This window comes from Hyperoodon ampullatus (genome assembly GCF_949752795.1).
Source record: "Hyperoodon ampullatus genome assembly, chromosome: 6".
NCBI lineage: Eukaryota > Metazoa > Chordata > Mammalia > Artiodactyla > Ziphiidae > Hyperoodon > Hyperoodon ampullatus.
Window position 1 is genome coordinate 716,195 of NC_136919.1, and position 10,132 is coordinate 726,326.

Sequence of the window (10,132 nt, forward strand, 5' to 3'; positions counted from 1 at the left end):
CCTGTGCTGAGGTCCCCGGGGCCGGGGGCAGCACCAAGATGGGCAGCCCCACAGTCCTGAGGCTGCAGGGCGGAGTGGTCACCATGTGGGGACTCCAGGACCCCAAGCCAGGCAGGCAGGACACCCAAGGTCTGGGGTGCAGCTGGGATCCCCCCAAACCAAGGATGAGGCCCTCCCGAGCTCTCAGGCATTGTTTCCATTCTGTACACACAAGAGTCTTCCCTAAGACGATGCCCACACCTTACTTCTCAGATCATTAAATAGCGCCAGGGGGTCCTTTTGTACAAAAAAGGAGACCTGTCAGCTCTGTGACTTTGGAGTCCACGATCCCTGCAGGTCTCGGAGCAGGGCACGTGGGTCTGCGAGAGCAGGGAGACCCTTGACCGGAGGGCCTGGCACCCTGTGGTCAGGGTACCGCAGGCCTCAGTTTCCCAGCTCCAGAGGCAGCGCTGAGAGGGCGGAGAGACGGTTGGTGCCGCCCCCCGTCGCCCAACCCGGCCCCCTGGCCCCCCACCTCCCCACCTCCCCACCTACTGCCGGCGTGGTGGGCGGGGCTTCAGCCTAGTCCTCTCTGGGCCCCGCCCGGCTCAGACGTTACGGTGGGCGGAGCCTTCCTCGCCCAGCCGTGGCTGTGGACTGCCCGGCCCCAGCCCTGACGTAACGGGGGTGGCCCCGCCGAGCCCCGCCCCTTCCCTGACGTCGCGGTGGGCGGAGCACCACCCCCGGGCCTGGCAGTGCTGTTCGGTGCGGCGGGGCGCGCGGAGGGATCGGTGTGGCCATGCGAGTCCCGAACCCGAACCCGAGCCCGATCCCGATCTCCGGCGCGGCGCGGCTACCCAGACGGAAGCGACGGGCGCGGGGCGCGCTCTGAGGCCTGGGGATGCGCCGCCGCCTCGACCATGGGCGCCGTCGCCTCCCGGAGGAGGGCGCTGCGGAGCGAGGCCATGTCCTCGGTGGCGGCCAAAGTGCGGTGAGTGCGGCGGGCCGACCGCCGGGGCCAGCCGCCCCCGCCCCCGCCCTCGCCCCGCAGCGTGCTCGCAGCCTGCGCCCCGCCCCCACCTCCGTGCGGCTCCCTTCCCTGAGGCTGCGGTGGGCGAGCCGCACCTCACGACCCTCACACACACTGGGTGGCAGGGGCTGGATGGAAAGCAGACCTGGGCCCCGCCTGCAGGTCCGGCCAAGGTGCACCGACACCCAAGGGTCCCCGAACTGCGACCTGCCAGCCCTGGGCATTCTGAGGTGGGATGGGAGTGCTTGCTGGCGGTGACCCCTGAGCCCTTCCTTGCTGGCGCCGAGGGCCTGGGTGGGGTGGGGACGCCAGGGTGGGTGATGTGCACTGACGGCGCACCCCGCTGTCACCCCGCAGAGCAGCCCGAGCGTTTGGCGAGTACCTGTCCCAGAGTCACCCTGAGAATCGAAACGGTGCAGGTAAGGGCACGTGAGGCAGTGCCGGGACGGGGTCCACCCACAGCCCCCCAACCTAGGCGAGGGGATGCTGTCTCCTGTCCAGGTCAGGCCCAGCCCCTGCGCACTGTGGGGTGTGGGCAGGCAGCTAGTGCCCTGCTGGGCTGGCTTCCTCACGCCCCCTGCCCCGCCTGGCCCAGAGCGCCAGGAGGAGCTCCGAGTCACTCATCACCATGGCACCCACCCAGCTTGGGCCGTTGGCATGGCAACAGGCCTCCTGGCACCCCCAGGACTGGCACCACTGTCTCTGGGGGCCAGCTGGTGGGGGGGAGGGGAGAAGTTGGCACTGGGCACATGGGCGTGGTGGCAGGCTGGGAGGTGGCCTGCTTGTTTCTGGCCCCCACCCCCCATCACCCACAGGTAGCACAGCCTGTCGCCCACACGCACGTAAGAGGGGCTTGGGGCCATGATAGGCGTGAGACGTGAACCTCTAGGGGGAGTGCGCAGCTCAGAAATACCTCTTCTGAAGTCATCAGGGCCCACGGTTTGTTCAGTGGGCCAGGCACCCGCTGGGTATTCATTCCCTGCCTTCAGAACACCCGGAAACTGGGAGGGCAGGGCCAGCAGGCCGCAAGCTCACCTGGTGCCTCTCCCCCAGACCACCTGCTGGCTGACGCCTACTCTGGCCACGACGGGTCCCCCGAGATGCAGCCTGCCCCCCAGAACAAGCGCCGCCTCTCCCTCATCTCCAACGGCCGCTATGAGGGCAGCCTCCCGGAGGAGGCCGTCAGTGGGAAGCCTGCCGGCGAGGGCCCCCAGCCCCGTGTGTATACCATTTCCGGGGAGCCAGCCCTGCTGCCCGGCCCGGAGGCCGAGGCCATCGAGCTGGCTGTGGTGAAGGGGCGGCAGCAGCGAGAGCGGCACCCCCGCCACCATAGCCAGCCCCTGCGCACCAGCCCGGGCGGCAGTCGTGAGGACGTCAGCAGACCCTGCCAGAGCTGGGCGGGCAGCCGCCAGGGCTCCAGGGAATGTCCCGGATGTGCCCAGCTCACCCCGAGTCCTTCCCCTCAGGCCTTTGGGCTGGACCAACCGCCTCTGCCTGAGGCCACCAGCCGCCGCAAGAAGCTGGAGAGGATGTACAGCGTTGACCGCGTGTCTGGTGAGGGGGCTCACTGGGGGCCTGGGCAGCTTCAGGCAGGATGCTGGTGCTGGGGTCGGCCAGCAGCCAGCACTGTGAGGTTTGGGCAGAGCAGGGTGCTCAGGTCACGGCCTGCAGGTGGCGACCTGCCGCTACATCCCGTGCCCCACCTCAGGCCTCACGGTCGGCTTTGGCCTTGCCAGCACCAAATCATCGGAGGAGTGCTTCCCCGAGGAGGGGGCCTGGGAGGGTCTTAAGGGTTGAGCAGGTAGAAAACCTGGCTGAACGGAAAGATCAGGCTGCCTCCAGGGAGTCCTGGGGAACAGTCCCTTCCCTGGGGCCCACTTACCAAGGGAGGCGCGTGATTGCCTGGGGCCCAGCCAGCTAGTGGGGCCCTCCCCAGGATGGTCGATCTGTGCCGGTGGCTGCGGAGCCCCAGAGGCCTGTTGTCGGCAAGATGCCTCCCTGGGACATTCAAGTGGCCCCACGCCTCCTGGTTCTGAGGTTGTCATCTCCTGAGGGCAGAATTCTACCTAGGAGACCTGGTGTGTCCTCTCAGGGCACCTCTTGGGCCTCCAAATCAGCAACCCAGCTGGGCCTCAGGGCACAGGCCTGGGGTGTGGGCAGTTCACCTCCACGACCTCATGCTCCTCTGATGCACCCAGGCCAGGGGCTGGGACAGGGGTCAGGGAAGAGAATAGAGTGATCTTCACCCACTCTGTCTAGTGGCTATAGGGGCCCTGGGAAGGGGCAGTCTCCACGCCCGGTGAGGGCCTCCGCCTCGCCCTCCGAGAAGGGTCTGGGAGAGGGGAGGTCCAACCAAGTGGACGCCAGAGTGGGCCGCAGAGAAGGCCCTGGAGACCCCAAGGAGAGGCTGCAGCCTTTGTCCCTGCCCTTCCCCTCCTGCTTAAATGGAGACAAAGTCAGTCCTTTCTCTGGGCACCCTGGAGGCAGGCTGTGCTCTCAGAAGAACACTCGTCAGCTGTGTGTAGCAGAGGGAGAGCTAAGCAAAGACAAGCGTCACCAAGCCGCCGAGCTGTCGTGCCTTGAACAGCTGAGCGGACACCCGAGCCTGCTGGCCCTGCGCCGGCCTCCCGACCTGGGATGGGGCTGGGGAGCCCTGGTGCTTCTTCTCCACCGTCTGTGGCAGAAGCATCTCCTTCCCCGACAGGTGGGGGTAAAGACTTCAGGAACCCCTGAGCCAGCCTAGTCACTGCTCCTTTGGTCTCTTCCAGATGACGTCCCCATCCGTACCTGGTTCCCCAAGGAAAACCTCTTCAGTTTCCAGACAGCAACTACAACTATGCAAGCGTGAGTCATGTCTGATGTGTGCTGGGCCCAGGCCGGGCGCCCTCTTCCTGGTGCTCAGGAGTTACTGCCGGATCCTCTCCCGTCCTCTGAGCCCACCTGCGTGGCTGCTTCTGAGCAGCCCCGTGTGCCGTGTTCCGCCAGCTCTGCCTGAATGTGTCAGTCTGAAGGAAGGCAGGCCTGGCTGCTCTTAACGCCACTGCCCCTCCCCCGCCCCATCCCTTCCCCACTGCCCTGTCCCTCACAGTCCCTCCAGTCCGTCCATCCTGTCCTGCGGGGACCTGGGTGGGGGCTGCAGCTGATGCAGTCACCAGCAGAGATGGTTCGCTGCCCCGTGTCACCCAGCTCCGCCTTCAGGCAGGCCCCAAACAGCAGCCTACTTGTGTTTCATGCGCATTGTGAGTGATCACAACTTAGTCCCCTGGGGGGCATGCTCTTGACCTTCGCACAGCTGGGTGTTCTGTCAGGGCTTCCTTTCAGGGAGGGACTCTGCTGCAGTGTCCCCGATACCGAAGAAGCTGCCTCCTGCGTATGCTACCCTGGGGAGCGCACCACCACCCTTGGGCTGGATGGGGGCCGCTACCTTCGCTGCTGGACCCAGGGTCGGCAGGGCACAGTCAGGCCTCTGTGCAGCCTGACAAGGTCACAGCATCTGGTGGCCTAGGCCACGGTGACTTCCGCGTCTGCTGCCCTTTCAAGGGCTGGCCTGCGGCATAGCCGGCACCCTGCTGGTGCCTGGGTGCCTGTGAGGGACCCTCCAGGTCCATGACAAGAAAGGAACTAACTGAAGGGCGGTTGGGGGTCCGAGGGTCTCCGCTCACTGTGTCTTCTCTCTCACGCTGCCCCTTCCCGCCTCGACTGTAGCATCTCGTAAGTACCGTGTGGACCTCGAGCCTGAGGGCATGGCGGTTGTCCCTGGGGGACTCTCCCACCCCCAAGTAGGTTGGGGCAGGCCAGGGACCTGGGCCTTGACCATGAGGGCGTGCTGGGTCCCAGCGAGCGCCAAGGCTACAGCAGGGCCTGCGGAACTGGGCCGAGGACAGGGCGAGGCAGGCCAGGGCCTTCTGCCTGGCCCAGCGCCCTGGATGCCCCGCTGGGCCCTGAGCTCGAGCCTCTGTCCCCACGTCTCTGTCCCTCTTGCCTTCGGCCAAGGGCAGTGCTGACTCGTGGCGGTTTCCCAGGGTGTTCAGGGGCTACGCGGAGAGGAAGCGCCGGAAACGGGAGAATGATTCCGCGTCTGTAATCCAGAGGTAGGGCCTGCCAGCCACTCGCCACCAGGGTCCGTCTCTTGTCTGTCCTGGTCTAGCCTGGGCCCACCCAGCCCAGCAGACCTGATGGGGGAAGGGTGGTGGCGAACACTGGCCTGGCCCTGCTCTGGGGACGCGGCAGGCAGGAAAGGTCATGTGGCCTGAGCCCCTGGGCCTATGTTTTGGGGGTACAGTGACAGCTGAACTGCAGCCAGCTGGCCCCCTGTGCCTTTTTCTGGCCCTTGAAGCCCAGAGCAGTGGGGTCAGCAGCCAGGCTTACCCTCCCTAATCCCCACCCACCTCAGAGACGTGTCCAGGAAGCTTGTCTGGCCATCTTGCCAGTTGGGCCTTGGCAGGGCACAAAGTTTGGGGTGAAGGAGACCTGAGTCTGAGGTGGCCCAGGGACACAGCGGCAGGGGAGGGGGCATCTGCCAGCCCCAAACCCACCTCACGCTTGGGGACAGTTGTGCTGCCCTGGCCACCATGTGCAGGAAGCAGGAGCCCTTGACCACGGGGGGAGGGAGGCTCCCGGGGTTCAGAGTGCCTGGGCGCAAGGAGAGAAGGGAAGCGTGGGCAGCGAAGGTGGGAGACCCGAGTGCACAGGGTCGCCGAGGGCGCTGTCCTGGGAGGGGGTGGGGCTGCAGGAGGAGGCTGGCTTATCGTGCCTTTGTACTGGCAGCAAAGGGGGAGCCCGAGAGGAGTCTCAGGAGGAGAGGGACTGGGTGGGATTTGCCTGTGGGAGAGCTGGGGGCGCCGGGAGGGCATCCCTCACGGCAAGGGGCAGTGTTGGGACGGTGGCCAGCAAGCAGTGGGGAGGGGAGCGCGTGGGACGGGGCGCCACCCTCGCGGCCCTCACCAGCCCCCGGTGCTTCCGCCCCCAGGAACTTCCGCAAACACCTGCGCATGGTCGGCAGCCGGCGGGTGAAGGCCCAGAGTAAGGCCCGGGAGCGGCGCGGGCGGGCGGGGGCGCGCTGTTCTTGGCCGGCTGGGGCTTCGCGTGCTGCGCTCTGCGCCCCAAAGGCCCGCGTCCCCAGGCCCTGCTGCAGGGCCCCGCTGCATCCCCGCTGCACCCCCGCGGGCACCTTCCCACTCCCAGGCTCCGCCCCAGGACAGAGCCCCGCCCCTGCACTGAGACTCCGCCCATGTCCGCCCAGCACTGTCCTTGTCCGCTGTCGACCGGACGCACTCCCCACTCCCGCCCCTCCCGCCGCAGTGGCGTCTTCCACTCTCCGGACCCCTCACTGTCCCCACGTCCTCCCTAGCCAGCCCCTGTCCCTGTTCATTTCGTGCGGCTGCAGGCCCCGCCCCTAACGGGTTCTGCTTTCGCTGCAGCGTTCGCCGAGCGGCGCGAGCGGAGCTTCAGCCGGTCCTGGAGCGACCCCACCCCCATGAAAGCCGACACCTCCCACGACTCCCGAGACAGTAGGTGCCCGGCGGCGCAGGCCAGCACACCTCTCCCAGAGGCTCCCCTAGGCCCCCAGCCCTGCGCTCCCTGCGCCGGGGGAGCAGCTAGGCTTCTGCGCCTTTGCTGAACCTCGGTTTACCAGACTGAGGGGGGCCCTCCGGCACCTCCGATCTTCTGGGCAGGGGTAACTAAGGGCTGCGGCTCGCTGGCTGCCCTGGCCTGGTGCCGCCCTCATGCCCGAAGCCTGAGGAGCAGTGCCAGACTCCTCCTTGGCCCGGGCGCCAGGCACGCCTGGCTGGAGCTGACCCTTGCCCTCCGGCTCCCACTGGCCTTGCACCAGGGTCCACCGCCTTGCCAGTCAGGCTGGTGGCAGCTGCCAGTCTTGTCGGGCTGCTGGGGTCCTCAGCTTGGCTCTCACCCACCCTGGGTTTCTCCCTGACCTGGAGGACCCTCCGGGACGTGGCTTGCTGGCTCTGGCCTCCACCCATCTCTGGGGGTTGCAGCCGGGACAGGAGGCGCTGCAGATGATCCTCAGGCCCAGTGGCACATTCCGCCCTACAGGTAGTGATCTGCAGAGCTCACATTGCACCTTGGGCGAGGCCTTTGAGGACCTGGACTGGGAGACGGAGAGGGGCCTGGAGGCTGTAGCCTGTGACACTGAGGGCTTCGTGCCACCCAAGGTCATGGTGAGGCCCCACACAGCTGTTGCAGGCTGCTCAGCAGTGGGGAGGGGGGTCTCAAGGGGGCTCCTGCTGCCCACTGGCTCCGAGGCGGCCAGGGCGCTGAGTGGCCCCCCTGTTGTTCCCAGCTCATCTCCTCTAAAGTGCCCAAAGCTGAGTACATCCCCACCATCCTCCGCAGGGACGACCCCTCCATCATTCCCATTCTCTATGTGAGTGCCTGCCCAGCCCCCCTCGCGGTGTCGGGTGGGGGGTGCTGCCTGAGAAGGGCTCTGACGTGGGGCTGGCTTCCATCTGTCCCAGGACCACGAGCACGCCACCTTCGAGGACATTCTGGGTAAGTACTCCGCCCCCCTGCCCTCTGGTCTTGGGGCTGCTGGGGGCGGCACTCACACCTCTGCCTCCGCAGAGGAGATAGAGAAGAAGCTGAACGTCTACCACAAGGGGGCCAAAATCTGGAAGATGCTGATTTTCTGCCAGGTAGGGCTCAGCCCTTCCTGCCCGGGGGTGGGGGGTGGAGGGTGCCACCTCCCTGGGCATGCACGTCTGCATCTGCACGTGTTGGGGGCAGCGGTGGTTGGACACCTCCGGTGCGCGGCCCCGTCGGCTAACTGCAGCCTCTCACAGGGCGGCCCAGGACACCTGTACTTGCTCAAGAACAAGGTGGCCACCTTTGCCAAAGTGGAGAAAGAAGAGGACATGATCCAGTGAGCTGTGGGGGGGGGGGGGGGGCCTGGGAGGCTGGGGGGCTGAAGGCAGCATCTGCTGGGGCACTGTGTCCCCGCAGTGCCTCCTGTGATGCCCCCTCACACCTGGGGGTCGGGCTGGAGGCCACCTGTGACCATCCCTCCCCCGCCAGCTTCTGGAAACGGTTGAGCCGCTTGATGAGCAAAGTGAACCCGGAGCCGAACGTCATCCACGTCATGGGCTGCTACGTCCTGGGGAACCCCAACGGGGAGAAGGTATGGGGCCCAGAGCCCACACCAGGCTGCAGACCCCAGACCTGTGAAGGGTTGATAGAACCCCCATTTCTCTCCAGATTCCCTTTCCCTTCTCATTCTCCCAGGGAAACCCCCATGCCTGGGCCTAACCAGCTGGGGGGGTCCTGTTCCCCAACCTCCCATTCTCCTCATCCCTCTGTCTTCCCCTGCCCTGAGCTCATGGCCCACCCCCTCTTTTCAGCTGTTCCAGAACCTCAGGACCCTCATGACCCCTTACAGGGTCATCTTCGAGTCCCCCCTGGAGCTGTCAGCCCAAGGTGAGTTTGCCGGGCTGGTCCCCAGTTGTGGGGTGGGTTCTGGGGGGCGGTGGCCTGAGCCCCGGCCTCGCCCCTCCTGCCTCAGGGAAGCAGATGATCGAGACCTACTTTGACTTCCGGCTGTACCGCCTGTGGAAAAGCCGCCAGCACTCGAAGCTGCTGGACTTTGAGGATGTTCTTTGAGGGGCGGGTCCACCACCCGGCCGCTTCTTCGGACCAGCGACGGGGGCTGGGCCGCTGTGTGCTGCCCAGTACCGTGTGGGTCCTGGTCTTTACGGCCACTTCAGGGCACCCTCAGACGTCGCTCAGGTTCCCTCCCAGGGGTCTGGTCCTCAAGGCATCACGGGTCAAAAGAGGTCCCAGCCCCCGCGCCCGGGAGGAGCCACCGCGGCCGGTGGACGTTGACCGGGTCTAGGCCTCGCCTGGAGGCTGCAGCTCTGGGGCGGCTCCTGTGCAGGGTCATAGAAATAAGTGCAATTTTCTACCACCCCTGAGACGATTCAGAGGGAAGCAGCATTACTGGTTAACTAGTTAAGTGCTACGTTACTAGTAACGGCGTAGACCACCGGGCTCAGCGTGTGTTCAGGACCTTGTCTGCCCCAGCGCCCCAGCCCTGCCGTATCTGATCACCAGCACCAGGGCGGCCTGCCTGCCCGGCCTGGCTCCGTCCCTGGCCGAGTCCCTGATTGTCTGTGCTTGCACTGCTCTCGCCACCCCTGCTTACCTGGCCTCGGCCGTGCCGGCTCGGCAGGGGTGCCTGGGCAGCAGCTGGGGGGCACACCTTCCTTTCTCTCAGAGCGCGCGCTGGGTCGAGCCAGGCCCTGCCTGCTCCCCGGTCTCCCAGGCCCGCCCAGCTCCCTGCTGCTGTCCAGCTCAGCTCTTGGTGGCCGAGCTCTGAAGTCCTCTCCTAGTGCAGAGGCCTGGGCTCTTGGCGGGGCCTGCTGGGGCTGGGTCCTGGTGGGGGAGAACCCTGCTGCACCCCGCTTAGGGGCCTGGACCCTGCAGCCAGGGCCCGAGAGCTGGGCGGCCGGTGTGCTGTGGGCTCGAAGCCTGGCCCGCGGCCCAGTGGGTGAGCTCTCTTGTACATAGCTGGGGCTCGGGGGCTGGCCCCCCTTTGCAGAGCCTGGTCTGAGACACCTGGCTGTGCCCCCAGCCAAGGGGGGACGGGGGCTTGTGCCGGGCTCTGAAAAATGTACGACTTCCCTTAGAGTGACCATTAAATCTGACCCTCTGCTGCGGCCGCCGCGTGGGTCTCCTCTCTCAGCACCACCGTCCACTGCCTGCCTGGGCCCAGAAGGTTCTGGGCCCGCTGGTCTGAGGTTGTTGCTGTGGTGGCCGCCTGGACCGAGGGGGCTGGAGCCGCTAGGCCTGCCCTGCCAAGGGCACTCTGCGAGAGGTCTGGGGACGGGGCTCCCAGGGCTCCGGGGAAAAGAGCAGGTCCTTGACAGGGCTGCAGGGTGTGGTCCTGCAGGGGAGCCAGGTGAGGTCGGGAGGCGAGGGCAGAGACACCCTCCTCCTGTAGCCTCTGCCCCACTCCCGGGCACAGAGCGGAGGGCCATTCCTTCCCTCAGGCCATTCTCTGCATGTGGTCAGCAGTGTGGCCACAGTGGGAGGCTGGGAGGTGACCACAGGACCAGCCGGCCATCACTAGCCTTAGTCATCCCCAGATGTGCCCATTGCTGCCACCCTCCC

The 10,132-nt window shown here is 66.5% G+C and overlaps 1 protein-coding gene across 11 annotated transcripts; it reads left to right on the forward strand.

Moving 5' to 3' along the window:
• Nucleotides 1–899: 899 nt before the first annotated feature.
• On the forward strand, nucleotides 900–9,672 carry NSMF (NMDA receptor synaptonuclear signaling and neuronal migration factor; the record flags this gene model as incomplete). Of its 11 annotated transcripts, none has more annotated exons than XM_079706595.1 (15): nucleotides 900–970; nucleotides 1,367–1,428; nucleotides 2,063–2,571; nucleotides 3,753–3,853; nucleotides 5,032–5,100; nucleotides 5,979–6,031; nucleotides 6,430–6,519; nucleotides 7,064–7,188; nucleotides 7,311–7,394; nucleotides 7,486–7,519; nucleotides 7,592–7,662; nucleotides 7,810–7,889; nucleotides 8,042–8,144; nucleotides 8,365–8,440; nucleotides 8,526–9,672. In XM_079706595.1, 15 exons carry the CDS (start codon nucleotides 900–902, stop codon nucleotides 8,621–8,623), a joined length of 1,626 nt encoding a protein of 541 aa, XP_079562721.1. In that variant the 3' UTR covers nucleotides 8,624–9,672. The 11 variants fall into 11 exon arrangements, with proteins under 11 accessions (XP_079562721.1, XP_079562724.1, XP_079562725.1 ...); XM_079706598.1 differs by having other exon boundaries at nucleotides 2,063–2,563; nucleotides 3,778–3,853; nucleotides 5,008–5,100; XM_079706599.1 differs by having other exon boundaries at nucleotides 2,063–2,563; nucleotides 3,778–3,853.
• Nucleotides 9,673–10,132: the final 460 nt, after the last annotated feature.